The sequence below is a fragment of the Meles meles genome, chromosome 6 (genome assembly GCF_922984935.1).
Source record: "Meles meles chromosome 6, mMelMel3.1 paternal haplotype, whole genome shotgun sequence".
Lineage (NCBI taxonomy): Eukaryota > Metazoa > Chordata > Mammalia > Carnivora > Mustelidae > Meles > Meles meles.
In genome coordinates, this window is record NC_060071.1 from 20,132,330 (window position 1) to 20,153,553 (window position 21,224).

Below are 21,224 nucleotides of genomic sequence, written 5' to 3' on the forward strand. Positions count from 1 at the left end.
CAGCAGCGGCGGGAGCGGGAGCCGGAGCCGGGCGTGCACGGCCGCGGCGGCGGGAGAGGCGGGAGCCGTGGCGGCGGCGGATGGCCCAGAGCTGATCTATGCGGCGCTTGGAGGGGCTGTGTCTGCGGCGCCGGCGGCGGCGGCGGGGCCCTGCCCGCGAGCGGAGCGGGGACAAGATGAAGTACCAGAAATACCTGACGGTGCTGCAGATGGCCATCGGCGTCACCCCCTCCAACCGCGGCAGCCTCCTGCCGCTCAAGAGGAAGCTGTGGTGAGGGCGCGGCGGGCGCGGCGGGCGCGGCGGGTGCGGCGGGCGCGGGGTCGGGGCCGGGGCGGGCGGGCAGCGAGGCCGCCTGCGGCCGGGCCCGACGGGCGCGCAGAACCGGGGGACGCAGCAGCCATTTCGGAGCCCCCGGGGCCGAGCGCCACAGCGTCCCGCGCCCACGCGGGCGTGTTCCGCCGCGACCCTCGGCGGTGCGGGGCGCCACGCAGAGCGGCGCGCCGCCGAGAGGGAGGGGCGGGGACCCGGCGGCGTACGAGCACCGGGGGCACTGGTCTCCCGCCCGGGATTGTCCTTCCAGCTGCCTCCCCGCCAGTTCTGGCTCGGAATTTCCAGCCAGGCTTCCTTGCGGACACAGAACAATTTATTAGCGCTGCGTTTTCTGCTGTTTCTCAAAACCTATCTGCTGTGGGTACATAGTGAAGGGCGAGCCGCTCCCACGGTGAGGAGACAAACTTGTGAGGTTTTAATGGCATTATCAGGGACTACATTTTATCTGCACGCGTTCCAGTTCCTCTGACCTGGAAACTGTTATTGGGGTAACGGGAAAAGATCGCCCTTAAAAGAAAAATGTCTGGAAGTTTTCCAGATCTGGTTTACACAGTTGATTATCTATCGGGTTGTATGGCATTTTATTAGCCTTTAAATGTGGCATATGGAATCCCCGTGTGGGCTGCCTGGGTATTCCAGTTGCCTTGAGACTTAAGTGTAAGGTTCTGCCACAAAAGAAATAGTCCAGTAAAGGGATAGTGACTATAGGAAAAAAGATGCCAGACTTCTTTGCTGTTCAGTGGCTGTTTTAATTTTAAAATTTGTGGTCGGTGAGGTTCGTAGAGATTTACGCACTTTAATTTTAATTGAATTTAATTTCAAGGTTACAGAGAAAAGGAAGTGAGCCTGCTTTTAGGCATTTGAGAAAAGTAGTTTCTGCTATCTAAGGCAAAATGAGTGATCCGAGGACTCTAAAGATGGAGCAACCAAGAAAAAGAGTTTTCCTTTTTGAAAAAAGAATGCCAATAATGGAGAATTTTGGAGGTGAGACCAAAATATATGGATGGGCAGTGAAGTTCAAATTTCAGCTGTGCCACTTACGGTGTGACCTTAAGTTACTGGAGTATCTGTTTCTTGGTCTGTAGGGTGAGAATGATATTATCTAACCCATGGGGTCATAACCCAGATCAACTGAGATAATGAATGCGAAGTGCCTGCCACTATGCCGGACTGAATAATGGGTCCTTAGTGAATATTAGTGTCTTCCTCACTGCCCTCCTCCACCAATTTGTTCAAAAAAAGAGATTTGAGAGTGCCTTGGTGGTGCAGTCGGTTAAGCCTCCAACTCTTCTTTCAGCTGGGGTGCTGACGGGGAGGTCCTGGCATCCAGCCCCACCTCTGGTTCCGCACTCAGTATGGAGTCTGCTTGAGTTTCTCTCTCCCCCACTTTCTCTCACTTAAATAAATACATTTAAGAAAAAAAGATTTATTCTGCAGAAGGTATTTTTTTTTAAAGATTTTATTTATTTATTTGACAGAGAGAGAGATCACAAGTAGGCAGAGAGGCAGGCAGAGAGAAAGGAGGAAGCAGGATCCCTGCGGAGCAGAGAGCCCGATGCGGGGCTCAATCCCAGGACCCTGAGATCATGACCTGAGCTGAAGGCAGCGGCTTAATCCACTGAGCCACCCAGGCGCCCCTGCAGAAGGTATTTTAATCGGAAGAGCAGCAAGTGACAACACATCAAAGACTAGACTAGGAATAGTTGGCAGTAATTAAGAAATGTCCATGGAAGGAGATTTTAGCAAGTATAGGAAGACTGTGGTACTATTATGAAGCAAGAAGTAGTAACATTTGAAGACGGCTTTTCAGGTTGATGGTGTAAAGGAAGAAAAAAGAGATCAGCACCAGCAGTCTTTCCCCTCACTCTGCTTTTCTTCTGAGCGACTTCATATTTTACTTATGCACTTATACAAAGCACTGCATATTTTACTTAATTGTCATACACGTTTCTCCTCCTCCCCCCAACCCCCCGTAAGTTGCATGGGGGCAGGACTTTTTATCCGTTTAGCTCATTACTAAGTCCCCTGTAACGGGTATTTGGTACAAATAGTTTCTGAAAAGATATGTGTTGACCAAATGAATTCTTAGTAATGTGTAACTGGGAAGGAGATTTTCTTGATATTAAATTTAAAAACTAAGATGTGGGAATAATGCTTGAGGAGCTGTTAGGAGTGAATATTAGTATCAGTCAGCCACCAAGTCAGGACACGAGGTTTATTCTTTTTCAATGTGAGTGCTGTTTCTGAATACATTTCTCAATACAGTTTGAGAAGAGAGGACACAAAGAAATAAATTCCAGGTAATTTTTATACTCCAGAGATTCGTGTTTCAGTCAGGCAGTAAACTGAGGCCATGATTAAAAACCATCTTACTCAGAGACAGCCTGGAAAAGGCAGGAAGATTTTTGTTTAACTCTTCCACGATATTAAATGAGCATTTCAAAATTTCTGCTCACTGTTAAGGGAATTTGCAAACGTTAATCTAGTTTTTATAGAGGCAAAGTCAAGAGCATATGCTACAGAAACTCTAGAGTGAATGGTACATTAAACATAGATATATATAGTCCTTTTTTTTTAAGTTGAAGAATATTGTGCTGCTTGATTCATCTATTATATCCTCTGGAATTAATTTTCTAGATAACATTCCATTTTGCCAATGTCAGAGCCAACGGGACATAGAGGATTGAGATAGAAGACACTGTCACATGGCAAGAAGATGCATAGCTATGGGTTCTGACTCCAGAGTGATGGGTGGGATGCAATAGCAGACATCAGCAAGAGTTATCAGACCTTGGAATGCCCTAGCTTATGCCAATTACAGGATGTGAGGGCATGCTGTCATAATTGGTTGTGTCCTATATGAATGAGGATTTATATGAAGGTGCTGTCTCTGTTTCTCTCTCTTTAAATTATTGCAGTGTACGGAAAGACTGCATGCCTACAAAGCTTATGCCAATGGAGGTAAAGCGTAGGAGGGAGTGATCCAGTGTTTTGGTCCCACACTTCTGTCTAGTTTGACCATTTGTGCTCCTTAACTTTCTTTTAGGGAGTAGCTTCCTATCTTTCTGATTGGCTCTGCAGATCCTTTAAGGAGTATTACGTGTACACACTGGTTTAGGTGGAAATTAAACCAGACCAACAGCCAGACCTGCATCAGTGGAGGCTGTAATTCTTCTCTTTGTCTCCTTCTCCAAGAAATTTAGGAAGTAGGACTGTTTGCAGTATTTGGTTCTGAATCATTAGTGTTTAGGAACCTGGAACTCAGGCCTGTTAACCTGTCCCCGCAGTAGGTGTCAGTCTGTACGGCTTGCTTCCCGTGGGGGTCTTCTGTAATTGCTGGTTATGAAAAGAAGCAGAAGGGCACTGTATTTCCCAGAGCTGCTGTAACATTACTACAGACTCAGTAGCTTAAAAACAACAGAAATTTATTCTCTCTGGTTCTGGAGGTCAGAAGCCTGAAATCAAGGTGTCCGCAGAGCCATGCTCCCTTGAAGTCTCTTGGGGAGAATGCTTCCTTACCTTTTCTAGCTCCTGGTGGCTGCAGGCATTCCTTATGGCTGAATCCCTCCCTTCTCTCTCTGCATCTTCACATGGCCATCTTTGCGTGTCTGTGTCTTCTTGTCTTCTTCTAAGGATATTTGTCATTGGATTTGGGGTCCACCTGGATAAGCCAGGATGATCTCAACTCAGGACCCTTCAGTATATCTGCAAAGACCCTTTTTCTCAATGGGGTCACAGTCACAGGTTCCTGGGGTTAGGGAGAGTGGAGAGGAAGAGCACCATTCAATCCAGTACAGGTACCGAGGCCAACCCTTTGCTCTTCAGTGGGTGTGAAGCCCAAATAATTGTTTCATCCTAATTTTACATTGTCAGTCCTGATTTTTGTATTGAGTGTTGTTAGGAATGTGTACACTGATTTTAGCGGGGGAAAGAGTGTCATTTCATTATCTTCATGCCTCTAAATATATTTCTCCCAGTTATTTGATTCAGTAATTATTGAAGGCCACGTGGCATAAATTCACTCATTCAAGTAGTTTAGTTGTCCAGTAATCAGTTTCTGGAAAAAAGAGGAGCTGCCATTCATTGAGCTTTGTACCTGCTGGGCCCAGTGTAAGTGCTTTCCAAGCAACCGCCATGTAACCTGCAGCACCCCTATGAGGTAGGTGCTGTATTTTTCCCAGTTTTACAAATGAGGTCATTGACTTGCCCAGAGTCACACATCAGGATTTATACCAGTTGTTGGGGTTAAAAACACATTTGAGCAGGGACATGACAGTCTAGAAAGGAAGAATAACTGAAAACAAGTACAAATCAACTGGAAACTGCCTTATGGAATGTTGTTTCTCCAACGGTGGTGCATAGCCCCTTCATGGGTCCCAGAGGTTCCCCTGATGGGATGGGTATGGCTCTAATATCCAAGTCCTTTCTTGGTTTCTTTTTTTCTTTTTCTAATTGTTGAGGTATGATTGGCATATGACATCATTACTTTGAGGGGTACAACATAATGGTTCAGTATTTATGTATATAGCAAAATTATCAGTACAATAAGTCTAGTTAACATCCATTCCTTTCTTAGTTTCTTTAAAGAGCAAATTATAGGCAATTATACACATTATCATTTATAAGTGCAACTAAAGGCTGGCCATTTATATAAACCTTTTTTTTTTAAATATTTATTTTTATTTGTTTATTTACAGCATAACAGTATTCATTGTTTTGGCATCACACCCAGTGCTCCATGCAGTATGTGCCCTCCCTATTACCCACCACCTGGTTATATAAACCTTTTTATATAAACTCTGGAGGTTTCCAAAGTCTGTTACTTATAGATAAAAATTAGCATTTTACTAGCTTTTGCTGAACTCTCCTTCATAAGGATTCAGTATCCTTCTAAAGCCAGTGGCCCTGCTGTACTTAGTAGTATCTCAAGGCCTCTGTTCTTACACCCTTGTTTGTAATTCCCTTTGTTAGGGGGAATGATGCTTTGCTATCACCCATTAGTATTAATCTTGAGTTGGTTATGACTGTCAATTCCTGATATTTTAAAATTACTATCTTGTAGAAAGATTGTTAGGTGTTACTTTTTTTTGGTAATTTGTTCTTGTGTAAATGCTTTGTTTTTGCCATGTTGATTGTTTTTGCCCAATTCTTTGTTATTATTGAGATCTTTTCCACTAGAAATTAGAGATGGGTGAGGTAGATAAGTTTGGGAGTTATTTGTTCCAAGTGAACCTTGGTCAAAGATAGTTGTGAGCCAAAACTTGTGAGTTAGAAACAAAATGAGAGGGTGGACCCTGGGTTTCTGCCTTTTAAGCACACCAGCCATGCCCACAAGTCCCACATGGTCCCATTAGGGGAGTTAGGAAGGGAGTGGAGAGAAGTGGAGAAGTTTTCTCCTTAGTCATCCCCTGGGGATGATAAAATGGAATTAAGAATTAGGAAAAGAAAAACTTCATTGTAAGCTAAATACTGATTTCCTCAGAGTTCAAGGGGAAATATCCAAAATGCTTGTATCTCAGTTACTAACTTTATTTTTCCTGTTATCAAGGGCCATTCTCGGAAATAAATCCCAGAGTCTGAGTTATTCAGTGCAGACCACACAATCAGGTGGAGGGAGTGTGGGACCTTGGGATTAAAAATACTCCTTGGGGGGGGCGCCTGGGTGGCTCAGTGGGTTAAAGCCTCTGCCTTCGGCTCAGGTCATGATCCCAGGGTCCTAGGATCGAGCCCCACATCAGACTCTCTGCTCTGCGGGGAGCCTGCTTCCTCCTCCTCTCTCTCTCTGCCTGCCTCTCTTCCTAGTTGTGATTTCTCTCTGTAAAAGGAAAAAAAAAAATACTCCTTGGGTGCCTGGGTGGCTCAATCAGTTAAGCAGTTGAGTCTTGAGTTTGGCTTAGGTCATGATCTCAGGGTCATGAGATGGAGCCCCACATCAGGCTCCACACTGGGCATGGAGCCAGCTTAAGATTTTCTCTCTTCCACTCCCTCTGCCCCTCCCTCTGCTTGCTTTCTCTCTCTCTCAAAAAAGCAAAACAAAACAAAAACAACAAAAAAGAAAAGAAAAATACTCCATGTTTGGAAGAACTGTCTTTGGTGGGCTTTTTGTATCCCCATATAGCTCGTCTTACCTGAGTTGTAAATATTCCTCTGTATTCTTATGAGTGTCCAGTGGGAAAGTACTTGAATACACATATCCCTGCCTCAAGAGAAATAATAATTCTCAAAAACAGTGGTAAAACAAGAGAGAAGTGACATCTTAAATTCCCATGTATCTCAGTACCCCTTCTACTTATATATGAGATAACATTGAACATTATATCTGGAACCATGTTTATTTCTCTTTTTTCCCCACCAAAGAAAAGGGGGTCATTACTGAACCATATGCTTTTTTTTTTTTTTTTGAACCATATGCTTTTTAACAGTTGACCTCTTAGCTTCCAAAAGACTTGGTCAGAACTTTAAAGTTACTGAAATTACTCTGTAGGAGCCTGGTTCTGTACCTAGAGAAGGCGTCTTCCTCCTGAGAAATCTGTGGGTAGGGGGGATACAGACCTGATATTCACCTGCTATATATCAATTCAGCTCTACTCTTCAGTAATGTTTTTATTATGATCCTGGTGGGAAAAGGGAGGATCCATTCTTCTATTTACATTGAGGATTTTTTTTTCCTGTTTTAGTCACTGGACTTGGCATTACATTGAGTTAAGTCTGATAAATTTCTTGGTTGTCCGTCATTTATAAATTTGATGGATATAGATTCTTATCACAAACTTTATGTTTTAGGTTTGGAAAAAGGGTAAATAATAAACCTTTCTAAGTTAAATGAGAGAAAAACTTGTGAAAAATGTCTTTGTCAAAAAGTTTATATTTCTTCAGTGTGATTATGCCACATAATGTGATCAAAGTAAAATGTGAGAGTGGAGGCATAATTTAAGATTGTATATTGTTTTCAGCTCTGTTTTTCTTTCCCATATGCCCACTTTTCTTAAATGAAATTCTTAGTTATTTTCATGAAAGCTTTTACTCTGCAGAGAAGAGAGCAAAACTGCAATGTAAAACTTTTTTAATGTATTGAAAATGTGAAAATGACATCAGAATTTTACTCTGGGAAGTGACTTGAAATGTGCACTTATTAGCAATTCAATGAAATAACAAAAATGAGAATTAAAAAATCCACAACAAAAATACCAAGAGTCTGAGTAAACGATACTGAATGCCATCAGTGGACCAGCATTTTTGCGGTATCTCTGAAATGTATTTACTAGATAAAGATAGTTCTACTCAGAGAAAAGCCTTGCAAGAACCATTTCCAAGAAATGTGCAGAACATTTCTGCACAAAGAGAGGCTGATAACTTGCAGCAGCATTCCAGGGACGGAAGAAGCAGAGGACACTTGGGGAATTATTCAGATTTTATGCACCAGCTTGACTGACACCTTGCCTTACCAGTTTGTGACAAGCTGTGGACAACAGTGTTGCTTTCTCGCTTACCAAAGCAGTGAATGTGGGCTCTTGGGCCAGAGGGACAGGGCTGTACCTGAGATAGCTATTGAGTCCTCTGACCCAGAAGACAAGTGACTTTGCAGCAGCATGTCCCATCTCTCTGCTAGAGTTGCCAAAGGCAGGCCGCAGAAACAGATGTTCTCTAATACAAACATAAGTAGACATTAAAAATCACCAAACAGTTGGAGAAAACCAGTATTAGAAGAATGACCTTACTCAACAAACAAAAGAACTAATCCCTGAGAAAAATAGAAAAACCTTGGATTAAGATGGTTATTTTCAGAAAGATGCAAGAGAATATCATGTGACTAAAACACCATACTGGACACTAGAAATTTAACCTTTGCTCACTAAGGTGAAAGAGAATGGCTGAATTGACAAAGCTGAGAAGCAAGTGAGCAGTGTGGAGGAGGAAGCTAGAGAATCACAAAAGAACAAAGGGACAAAAGTATGAAAGAGAAATTAGGAGACCTTGAAACTATTTCCAAGCAAGGGTGGAGCTTTTGGTAGGGATGCGCTGGTGCTGGAAAAGAAGAGAATCAACGGCGGCCTCTTAAACGTCATTACTTGTGTACCAGGAGATAAGAATACCACTGAACTCTAGATGTTGATAGAAGTATTTCAGTTTAAATAAGTGTGTGTGTATATATGTATTGTTAAAATGTAGAGGTACATATATATGCATATATATGTGTATTTATAAATATATAAATGTAACTATATAAATGTACATGTAAATATATAAATACCTGTGTATGTATGGTTAGCTAGAGTTAGAGTTGCCCTAATTAGATGTATAACTTTGAACTACTAATTGGAGAGGAGAAAGTCCAAGGGTGGGTAGAGAGAAAGAAACTCAGTCATACTAAAAAGGTAGGAAAAGAAAAAGAAGAAAGCATTTAAATTTGAAAAACACAAACTATAAAACATGGCAGAGGAAAAAATCCAAACATATCAGTAAATGTAACAAATTTGAATGGATTAAGTTTCTCTGAAATGATAGGGATTCTCAAATTGGGTATAAAAGAAAAGCATCCAGTCACATGCTGGTGAAGAATTAACTAGAGTTAAAGGTACAGCTAAAAGAAGGAGGCTGGGGGGAGGGTGGAGACAGGGACCTGGAAAGGGTGAAAATACAAGCACAGAAAAGCATAAGCCAAGAAAAGGATACTATGAAAATATAGTTGGGGAAATTATTAGACAGAGTTGCATTTAAAGTAAAGTCTTTAATTGGAACAGAGACTTTAAATGTGATAAAGTTTAAGTCCCTAAAAAGAGAAGAGCACTGGGCGTTACACGTAAGAATCGTTGAACACTACATCAAAAACCATGATGTACTATATGTTGGCTAACTGAACATTATAAAAAAGAATAAAAGAAAAGATATGCGTTACAAACATAAGGCATCTAATACAACAGATTTGAAATACGTAAAGAAAAAACCCAGTATATAAAGATCCATTGTCAAATCCATGTTCGTGGTGGGAAACTCTGTCAGTCGTCTCTTTTAAGAAAAATTAGCCCTTTAGCAAGACAAATATAATGAAGGACACAGAGAAGTTAAGTTATAAAAGAAAATAAAAGGATAAAGTCACCTTTCCATTTAAGGACACGCCCACCTCCGCATGAACATTTTTCTGTAGTGTTGATGGAAGCATAAATTGGGAAAGCCTTTTTGAAAAGTAGTACTTGCAACACCCAGAAACCTCTGACTCTGCATTTTCCTTCTAGTGCTCTTTCTTAAGTAAACACTGTGTTTGTACCCAGAGATGTCACACATGTTCTTTGCTTTACATTTTGACAGTAAACATTTGAAAACTAAATGTCCATTGGTAGGGGAGTGGTTGAATAAATTATGGTATGCCTGTACAATGGAATACTGTTTAGCCATTAAAAAGAATGAAACACGCGAGTTCCAGCCCCACATTGGATTATAGAGATTACTGAAAAATAAAATCTTTTAAAAAATAGAATGAAATGGATCTGGGTTATTATGGGAAGAGCTTCAAGATTTATTATTATGTTAAAAATGAGATATAGGGCAATGTGAACAGTTTGCTCAGTTTGCTAAAAAGTTTCAAAAGGAGATTAACACATACATAGATAAGCATGAGCATTTGTTTGGGAGGTTATACAAAGAACCATTAGTGGTGATTATCTTTGGGGAAAGGAACTGGGATTTGTGATGAGGGAGGAGAGGGAGGCTTTACTTTTCATTTTTGCATCTTTTCATATTCTTTAAATCTTCTGACTATAGGGGCATAGTACTTTTATTCTAAACTGCAGCCATACCTAGTCTATTTCATGATATTCATTCCCATCTTCTTATTATATAAATCAAATTTACTTTGCTATCAGTCTATCCAGTATGTCCTTTTCAAGCAATGAGAGACTTTTTTTTTTTTTTTTTTTTTTTAAGAGAGCGAGAGAGCACACACAGAGGGAGAGGGGCTGAAGGAGAGGGGGAGAAAGAGAGAGTCTTCAGCAGGCTCCACACTCAGCCCTGAACCCACTGCAGGGCTCAGTCTCATGACCTTGAGATCATGACCTGAGCTGAAATGAAGAGTCAGATACCTAACTGACTGAGCCACCCAGGCACCCCATGAGAGACCTATGCCTTTCAGATCACAACATTTTTAATATAAAATATTAAAGGTCAGGATATTTGAAAAGTATACCAACATGGAACATACACAAGCAGGAAATTGATCATAAAATAAGGAAACTGATTTTCATAAGCCACCCTTAACAAATCAGTCTTACTACTTAAGTCTCTGTCATCTCTAAGACGATAATCCACTAAGCAGTTTCCTCCCAGGTTCCTGGGGCACCTTCGAAGTCTGCCAGCAGCAGTGGCTCAGAAATGATTGAAAACATAACGGTCTTGAGTGCGTGTTGATGTGTATGATCATGTGTCCCAGTGTGCAGATATGTAGATGGCTTTGATTATTTACCATTTCTTGTTATCTGTGTTTTCTTGGTTCTGTAACCATGCTGAATTAAGTGTTGACTGTCACATTTAAAGCTTTCAATGTTATGTTCATGCTTTAAAAAGTATGCTGAACGGTATTTATGCTTGTACACAATGATAACTGACTTGCACTGAGTGTGCCGGGCCCTGGGCTGAGCGCTTGAGAAAGAACTACCCAGAGGGGAGCAGATGCCTCCCAGTTACCTAGGAAACTTCTGTCTGGCCTTAATTGCTTCTTTGATGGTCAGAGTTGACTTTTAGTGAATCTTAATGTAGAAATGTTTGAACTCTGTCAAGAGAAATTTCTAAACCAGCAAGCTACTAAGAAATACTTAGAAAGTGTATCTGAAAGTGTATCTGCTCAGAGGTAGATCCACTGTGGTTCTTTGCTTCTTGGCTGAAAAAGGAGCACGATGTTTCTAGAGCTATCCTCAAGTAAATACTTAACTCATGCTTGAGAAACGTATCTACCTGCAAATCCGTCTTCTAAGTGTTTTCTGCTTCTTGCAGGGTAACGCCATCCTCTGAAAATCCGAATGGTGCTACTTCCGTCAGCCAAGGAAAACCTTCTTTAAGACGAATAAAAGGGAGACTGCACAGAAGCAAAAGCCTTGATAGCATCGATTTCTGTGAACTCACTGTAAGTGGACCATGTAGTAGTTTTTATTTTCAAAGAATCTGAAAATTTTGATGTCATTATTTTGATTTTTATAAAAGCACAATAGTCTTATTTTGTCATGAGCATCTTTTTGCAGTAAAAATTGGTCTATCCAACGGGTTACCATCCAGAATGCTTTGTTAACTGATATCCATATGAAACATTTAGAATTAATGATTCTGATTCAAAGACCAAGATAAAGAAATGCTTCCTGATCTGCAACAAAAAATAAGTTCAGTGAAGTATTAATGTAAACTTCTTAGAAATTACAAATCTGAATGTTAATGTAAGTAGGGATCTCAGTGTTTGATTAACCCCAAATACCCACCTTCCTGGCAGGACCAGAAAATAGTGTTACTTAGCTATTCTTAGGACAGATCCTGATTCAGTTAATGTTGGTGCTTTCTTTCCATTCTAAGTGATTAACATTAGTGGCCATGTCTTTTTTCTTTTTTTCTGGACCAAGTGACGGGTTTTCGTGTGGCCGTGTGATACATTCATGCATGTTTTTAGAGGAGCAGGAACACTGGCACTTTCAGTCCTCACTGTCCTTTGCTATAAATTATAGTGCCTCGTTCATAAGAGATACTACAGTAATATAAAGGATATAGTAGAATTTTCTTTGCAGTAAGATTTTATTCAAATTTAGGTATTGTAGGGGTCAATGGCAAATTAATGGATATTTAGGATGTTTAAGAGACCAGATGTGTTTACTTCTTCCCTTCAAGCTCTGAAAACTTCTGAATTATAAAAGTACCATTGACATACCTGTTTCGAACAGTAGTAACAGAGCCTTTCTTCTTTGAGTATATGACTTCTGTACCTTTTATCTATAATTGATGAAAACAGAAGTTCAGTAAATGTGGATACTTTATTTTTAAATTTATTCTTATTAAAGTAATTATACTCAATTTTCCCTAAAAGTGTGCTTGGCCATTTTATGACGTAAGACAGCAGAAGGTGAAATGTGACCTATCAGAAGACATTTAAGCAATAACTGAGAAAAGACAGTAAATTTTTGCTAAGTAAAACTAGCAATTAAAATGACTAAAGGAAACATAAGCATGGTTTAAAATAAGGAGGATTGCTTTGCAGTAGTGAAACACTGAATTGAGAAGCAGATTTGAATTACTTTTTGGAATATAAAAATGGAAATTGGAATTATATCAGGTCCTTTTTATGGTACTAAACACTGTCATTATGGAAGGTAGTCCAATAACAAATAAGTTTGTCATGTCATAGAGTATGTTTCCTTGCTTAATCACGGTCTCTGTGGTTGGGGAAGAGGTTAAAATATCTGTAGAATATGACAGAAAAAAAAGCTTTTCTTCTTGTACTATTGCTTTCAGTTTCCCAGAAATAGAAATAGATTATTTCACCTATGAGGGAAAATTGGCAAATAGAGCTGTCTTTTTATCATGACAAATATGTCTTAAAACTGTTGATAATTCATTCTCTTCCTTGTGCCGTGTGAGAGTTGATCTGGCTCAAGTGAGTGTGTGGTTCAAGTGAGGAAAAAATAACACTACCCAGATGCAGTTAACATCTGCAGAACTAGTTTCTTTCTTTTTGATCATCTTTCCTAGTTGACCTTATTTCAAAAGTGAAATGTCTTAGCTAGCATCCCTGGAGCGAAGGCATTTGACACTGAGGTTAAGCAGGAGAGAGAAAGTTGAGGTTGATGGAAGGTCCATTGTCTTTCAGTAATGAGAATATATTATTGAAATGTAATTGCAGTTCACCCTTGAAGATAGCAGGGGTTAGAGGCGTCCAACCTCCATGCAATTGAAAATCCACATATAACCTGAATCCCCCCCCGCCAAACTTAACTACTAATAGCCTACTGATGACCTGAAGCCTTACCAATAATCCATTAACACATGTTCTATATGTTATATGTATTATATACTTTATTCTTAAAATAAGCTAACCTGGAGAAAAAAATGTTAAAATCATAAGGGAGAGAAAACACGTTTATAGTACCGTATTTTTAAAAATCTGCATATAAGCAGACCCATCAATTCAAACCTATGTACTACAATCGTTAGACTTTTGTTGCAGTTGGAGTTCCTTTTCCTTCTCAGGTTTTCGTAGTCATGGGTGGTAGGACAGCAATCTTTGAAGACTTTTAGATTCTTAGACATTTTTACAATGAGCATGTTCCATTTTTAGGAAAGCAATAAACTGCTTTTCCAAACAATAGAGAAATTTTTAAAAAGAGCCTCTAACAGCCTGTCTACTCCCACCACCTACCGTAAACTATGGCAGTTAATATTGTAATACTCAAAATACATAGGGACATATAACGTCTTTAGCAAGGGATGAAAAGGATGTTTTCCCTTCCACTTCTTAAATTGTCTTTTTCTTTTTTTAAGATTTTATTTATTTGACAGACAGAGACGACAGGCAGGCAGAGAGAGAGAGAGGAAGAAGCAGGCTCCCTACTGAGCAGAGAGCCCGACAACGTTAGGCTTGATCCCAGGACCCCGAGATCATGACCTGAGCTGAAGGCAGACGCTTTAACCCACTGAGCCACCCAGGTGCCCCTTAAATTGTCTTTTTAAAAGAAGAAAATGCTGGGGTGCCTGAGTGGCTCAGTCAGTTAAGTGTCGCCTTCCGCTCAGGTCATGATCCGAGGGTCCTGGGATCGTCGAGCCCCATGTTGGGCTCCTTGCTCAGTAGGGAGTCTGCTTCTCCTTCTGTTTCTGCCTGCTGTTCCCCCTGCTTGTGTGTGCGGGCGCTCTCTCTCTGTGTCAAATAAATAAATAAAATCTTTAAAACTAAATAAATAAATAAAAGAAGGAAGTGCTACTCTCAAAAAGTAGATTAGAAGAGACTCTCACAGGAGGAGAAGATGGATTCAGATCTGTTTCTGTCACACAGTTGACTGTAATGTAATCGTGGAAAACCACATTTTAAAGCCTTAGCCGCAGTGTCTACAGGGCACTTATTTGGTAAATGATGATCAATTATGTAGGAATAGATACTTCTTATCCCTTTTAGGAAACAGTTTAGCCACCATAGGTATCTCTCGTTCAAAAAAACCTGAAAATTCTGTCATACACTATTTTTAAAATCTGTAAAAATTTTTATTAGATGTATGGCTCCCTTTGACTGCCAGAGTAACTGGCAAACCTTAAAGCAGGAAGATTTAAATTTAGTTCATTATCTCCAGTCATGTGCATGTATCAAATCTGCATGACCAGCAGAATAACATTTATATTTTTATTTTCACATTTTACTTTTAACTTTGCCTAAGAAGAAATACAATTTTTATTGCTTTTGGAAAAACATAGCAAACAGAGCAAGAGGTCTACTTGCTATGCATTCAAGGTCCCAATTTCTGGCTGAGAAACCTCAGGTTCCAGCTGAGATGGTTGGCTTTGGTCCCAGGCGTCAGATTGATGCCATTTCACTCCTGGGGAGAGGTGATTGTTTCAGCTCTCTCTGTGGGGATTAAATGGGATGGGCATTCTAGTTCATTTTGTAAACCCTACAGCATAAATGACGGACTTCCTAGTTCACTAGAGGAGACTGGAATCCATCCAGTCTCACGAGTCCATGAGACCAGAGATCCCAGAGGTCCGTGGCACAGTTTTCTTAGGCAAGGTCTGGACTGGACCTTGTAGTGAACACATGTTTTGCCTAGAAAACCTAAGCCTTTCTTTTTTTTTTTTTTCCCCATTTTATTTATTTTTTCAGCGTAACAGTATTCATTCTTTTTGCACAACACCCAGTGCTCCATGCAAAACGTGCCCTCCCCATTACCCACCACCTGTTCCCCCAACCTCCCACCCCTGACCCTTCAAAACCCTCAGGTTGCCCCAACCTCCCACCCTGACCCTTCAAAACCCTCAGGTTGTTTTTCAGAGTCCATAGTCTCTTATGGTTCGCCTCCCCTCCCCAATGTCCATAGCCCGCTCCCCCTCTCCCAATCCCACCTCCCCCCAGCAACCCCCAGTTTGTTTTGTGAGATTAAGAGTCATTTATGGTTTGTCTCCCTCCCAATCCCATCTTGGTTCATTTATTCTTCTCCTATCCCCCTACCCGCCCATGTTGCTTCTCCATGTCCTCATATCAGGGAGATCATATGATAGTTGTCTTTCTCCGATTGACTTATTTCACTAAGCATGATACGCTCTAGTTCCATCCACGTCGTCGCAAATGGCAAGATTTCATTTCTTTTGATGGCTGCATAGTATTCCATTGTGTATATATACCACATCTTCTTTATCCATTCATCTGTTGATGGACATCTAGGTTCTTTCCATAGTCTGGCTATTGTAGACATTGCTGCTATAAACATTCGGGTACACGTGCCCCTTCGGATCACTATGTTTGTATCTTTAGGGTAAATACCCAGTAGTGCAGTTGCTGGGTCATAGGGTAGTTCTATTTTCAACATTTTGAGGAACCTCCATGCTGTTTTCCAGAGTGGTTGCACCAGCTTGCATTCCCACCAACAGTGGAGGAGGGTTCCCCTTCCTCCACATCCTCTCCAGCATCTGTCATTTCCTGACTTGTTAATTTTAGCCATTCTGACTGGTGTGAGGTGATATCTCATTGTGGTTTTGATTTGTATTTCCCTGATGCCGAGTGACGTGGAGCACTTTTTCATGTGTCTGTTGGCCATCTGGATGTCTTCTTTGCAGAAATGTCTGTTCATGTCCTCTGCCCATTTCTTGATTGGATTGTTTGTTCTTTGGGTGTTGAGTTTGCTAAGTTCCTTATAGATTTTGGATACTAGCCCTTTATCTGATATGTCGTTTGCAAATATCTTCTCCCATTCTGTCAGTTGTCTTTTGGTTTTGTTAACTGTTTCCTTTGCTGTGCAAAAGCTTTTGATCTTGATGAAATCCCAATAGTTCATTTTTGCCCTTGCTTCCCTTGCCTTTGCCGTTGTTCCTAGGAAGATGTTGCTATGGCTGAGGTCGAAGAGGTTGCTGCCTGCATTCTCCTCAAGGATTTTGATGGATTCCTTTCTCACATTGAGGTCCTTCATCCATTTGGAGTCTATTTTCGTGTGTGGTGTAAGGAAGTGGTCCAATTTCATTTTTCTGCATGTGGCTGTCCAATTTTCCCAGCACCATTTATTGAAGAGGCTGTCTTTTTTCCATTGGACATTCTTTCCTGCTTTGTCGAAGATTAGTTGACCATAGAGTTGAGGGTCGATTTCTGGGCTCTCTATTCTGTTCCACTGATCTATGTGTCTGTTTTTGTGCCAGTACCATGCTGTCTTGATGATGACAGCTTTGTAATAGAGCTTGAAGTCCGGAATTGTGATGCCACCAACTTTGGCTTTGTTCTTCAATATTCCTTTGGCTATTCGAGGTCTTTTCTGGTTCCATATAAATTTTAGGATTATTTGTTCCATTTCTTTGAAAAAAATGGATGGTATTTTGATAGGGATTGCATTAAATGTGTAGATTGCTTTAGGTAGCATAGACATTTTCACAATATTTATTCTTCCAATCCAGGAGCATGGAACATTTTTCCATTTTTTTGTGTCTTCCTCAATTTCTTTCATGAGTACTTTATAATTTTCTGTGTATAGATTCTTAGTCTCTTTGGTTAGGTTTATTCCTAGGTATCTTATAGTTTTGGGTGCAATTGTAAATGGGATTGACTCCTTAATTTCTCTTTCTTCAGTCTTGTTGTTGGTGTACAGAAATGCAACTGATTTCTGTGCATTGATTTTATATCCTGACACTTTACTGAATTCCTGTACAAGTTCTAGCAGTTTTGGAGTGGAGTCTTTTGGGTTTTCCACATATAGTATCATATCATCTGCGAAGAGTGATAGTTTGACTTCTTCTTTACCAATTTGGATGCCTTTAATTTCTTTTTGTTGTCTGATTGCTGAGGCTAGGACTTCTAGTACTATGTTGAATAGCAGTGGTGATAATGGACATCCCTGCCGTGTTCCTGACCTTAATGGAAAAGCTTTCAGTTTTTCTCCATTGAGAATGATATTTGCGGTGGGTTTTTCATAGATGGCTTTGATAATATTGAGGTATGTGCCCTCTATCCCTACACTTTGAAGAGTTTTGATCAGGAAGGGATGCTGTATTTTGTCAAATGCTTTTTCAGCATCTATGGAGAGTATCATATGGTTCTTGTTCTTTCTTTTATTAATGTGTTCTATCACATTGGTTGATTTGCGGATGTTGAACCAACCCTGCAGCCCTGGAATAAATCCCACTTGATCGTGGTGAATAATCCTTTTAATGTACTGTTGAATCCTATTGGCTAGTATTTTGGCGAGAATTTTTGCGTCTGTGTTCATCAAGGATATTGGTCTGTAGTTCTCTTTTTTGGTGGGATCCTTGTCTGGTTTTGGGATCAAGGTGATGCTGGCCTCATAAAATGAGTTTGGAAGTTTTCCTTCCGTTTCTATTTTTTGGAACAGTTTCAGGAGAATAGGAATGAGTTCTTCTTTAAATGTTTGGTAGAATTCCCCTGGGAAGCCGTCTGGCCCAGGGCTTTTGTTTGTTTGGAGATTTTTGATGACTGTTTCAATCTCCTTACTGGTTATGGGCCTGTTCAGGTTTTCTATTTCTTCCTGGTTCAGTTGTGGTAGTTTATATGTCTCTAGGAATGCATCCATTTCTTCCAGATTGTCCAATTTGTTGGCGTAGAGTTGCTCATAGTATGTTCTTATAATTGTCTGTATTTCTTTGGTGTTAGTTGTGATCTCTCCTCTTTCATTCATGATTTTATTGATTTGGGTCCTTTCTCTTTCCTTTTTGATGAGTCTGGCCAGAGGTTTATCAATCTTATTGATTCTTTCAAAGAACCAGCTCCTAGTTTCATTGATTTTTTCTATTGTTTTTTTGGTTTCTATTTCGTTGATTTCTGCTCTGATCTTTATGATTTCTCTTCTCCTGCTGGGTTTAGGGTTTCTTTCTTGTTCTTTCTCCAGCTCCTTTACGCGTAGGGTTAGGTTGTGTACTTGAGACCTTTCTTGTTTCTTGAGAAAGGCTTGTACCACTATATATTTTCCTCTCAGGACTGCCTTTGCTGTGTCCCACAGATTTTGAACTGTTGTGTTTTCATTATCATTTGTTTCCATGAATTTTTTCAATTCTTCTTTAATTTCCTGGTTAACCCATTCATTCTTTAGAAGGATGCTGTTTAGTCTCCATGTATTTGGGTTCTTTCCAGCTTTCCTCTTGTGATTGAGTTCTAGCTTCAGAGCATTGTGGTCTGAAAATATGCAGGGAATAATCCTAATCTTTTGATACCGGTTGAGACCTGATTTGTGACCCAGGATGTGATCTATTCTGGAGAAGGTTCCATGTGCACTAGAGAAGAATGTGTATTCTGTTGCTTTGGGATGAAATGTTCTGAATAGATCTGTGATGTCCATCTGGTCCAGTGTGTCATTTAAGGCCTTTATTTCCTTGTTGATCTTTTGCTTGGATGATCTGTCCATTTCAGTGAGGGGAGTGTTCAAGTCCCCTACTATTATTGTATTATTATTGATGTGTTTCTTTGATTTTGTTATTAATTGGTTGATATAGTTGGCTGCTCCCACGTTAGGGGCATAGATATTTAAAATTGTTAGATCTTCTTGTTGGACAGACCCTTTGAGTAGGATATAGTGTCCTTCCTCATCTCTTATTATAGTCTTTGGCTTAAAATCTAATTGATCTGATATAAGGATTGCCACCCCAGCTTTCTTCTGATGCCCATTAGCATGGTAAATTGTTTTCCACCCCCTCACTTTAAATCTGGAGGTGTCTTCGCGTCTAAAATGAGTTTCTTGTAGGCAACATACTGATGGGTTTTGTTTTTTTATCCATTCTGATACCCTGTGTCTTTTGATTGGGGCATTTAGCCCATTAACATTCAGGGTAACTACTGAGAGATATGAATTTAGTGCCATTATTAGCCTGTAAGGGGACTGTTACTGTATATTGTCTCTGTACCTTTCTGATCTACTACTTTTAGGCTCTCTCTTTGCTTAGAGGACCCCTTTCAATATTTCCTGTAGATCTGGTTTGGTGTTTGCAAATTCTTTCAGTTTTTGTTTATCCTGGAAGCTTTTGATCTCTCCTTCTATTTTCAATGATAGCCTAGCTGGATAGAGTATTCTTGGCTGCAGGTTTTTCTCGTTTAGTGCTCTGAATATATCATGCCAGCTCTTTCTGGCCTGCCAGGTCTCTGTGGATAAGTCTGCCGCCAATCTAATATTTTTACCATTGTATGTTACAGACTTCTTTTCTCGGGCTGCTTTCAGGATTTTCTCTTTGTCACTAAGACTTGTAAATTTTACTATTAGGTGACGGGGTGTGGACCTATTCTTGTTGACTTTGAGGGGGGTTCTCTGCATCTCCTGGATTTTAATGCTTGTTCCCTTTGCCATATTAGGGAAATTCTCTCCAATGATTCTCTCCAATAGACCTTCTGCTCCCCTCTCTGTTTCTTCTTCTTCTGGAATCCCAATTATTCTAATGTTGTTTCGTCTTATGGTGTCACTTATCTCTCGAATTCTCTGCTCATGGTCCAGTAGCTGTTTGTCCCTCTTTTGCTCGGCTTCCTTATTCTCTGTCATTTGGTCTTCTATATCACTAATTCTTTCTTCTGCCTCATTTATCCTAGCAGTGAGAGCCCCCATTTTTGATTGCACCTCATTAATAGCTTTTTTGATTTCAACTTGGTTAGATTTTAGTTCTTTAATTTCTCCAGAAAGGGCTTTAATATCTCCAGAGAGGGTTTCTCTAATATCTTCCATGCCTTTTTCGAGCCCGGCTAGAATGTTCAGAATCGTCATTCTGAACTCTTGATCTGACATATTACCCATGTCTGTGTTGATTAGGTCCCTAGCCTTCGGTACTGTCTCTTGTTCTTTTGTTTGTGGTGATTTTTTCCGCCTTGTCATTTTGTCCAGATAAGAGGATATGAAGGAGCAAATAAACTACTAAAAGGGTGGCAAAGACCCCAGAAAAATGCGCTGTAACCAAATCAGAAGAGACCCCAAATTGTGGGGGGGAGAAAGGGGATAAAAACAGGTTCTGAAAAAAAAAAAAGGAAAAAATTTAAAAAATAAAGCAAATAAAAAAATATAAAAAAGAAAGAAAAAATATATATATTTAGATGAACTAGTCAAAAAAAGTTAAAAAAAAGGGTAAAGGTTTTAAAAAATTTAGCAGAAGAAGAAAAAAGAAAAAAGAAAAAAAAATTGAAAAAAGAAAAAAAAAATTGAAAAAAGAAAAAAAAATTGAAGTAGCCGCAAGACTAAAGAATCATGGGGAGAAAGCCATGAGTTCCGTGCTTTGCTTTCTCCTCCTCTGGAATTGCTCTGCTGTCTTAGGAATTGAATCTGCTTTCTCCTTGATAGATGAACTTCGTCCTGGCTGGATATTTTGTTGATCTTCTGGGGGAGGGGCCTGTTGTAGTGACTCTCAAGTGTCTTTGCCCGAGGCGGGATTGCACCGCCCTTACCAGCGGCCGGGCTAAGTAATCGGCTCGGGTTCGCTTTTGGGAGCTTCTGTTCCCTGAACGCTTTCCGTAGAGTTCCGGAGGACGGGAATGAAACTGGCGGCCTCCCAGTCTCCGGCCCGGAGGAGACGAGAGCCTGGGGCCCCACTCCTCAGTGCGCCCCCAGAGGACAGCACCCAATCACTCCCGTATCCCCAGCCTCTAGCCGCGCTCCGAGCTCACCTAGCCCACGACCAGTTCAAGGTAACCCCGAGCTGAGAGTTCAGTCCTCGGCTCTGTCTCTGCAGCCGGCTTCTCCGTTCTAATACCTGCGAGCTC

At 40.5% G+C, this 21,224-nt stretch overlaps 1 protein-coding gene across 5 annotated transcripts in view; it reads left to right on the top strand.

Annotated features, from left to right (window-relative positions):
* Window positions 1-52: 52 nt before the first annotated feature.
* TJP1 (tight junction protein 1) overlaps window positions 53-21,224 on the top strand; it is a 254,981-nt gene continuing 233,809 nt past the window's right edge. For 4 of the 5 annotated variants that reach the window (XM_046008472.1, XM_046008474.1, XM_046008476.1 and 1 more), the window contains exons 1-2: window positions 53-271; window positions 11,315-11,444. In XM_046008472.1, the coding sequence (XP_045864428.1) occupies window positions 99-271; window positions 11,315-11,444 (303 nt within the window). In that variant the 5' untranslated portion in view covers window positions 53-98. The remainder of the gene's footprint in view (window positions 272-11,314; window positions 11,445-21,224) is intronic. The other variant, XM_046008475.1, reaches the window with a different exon arrangement.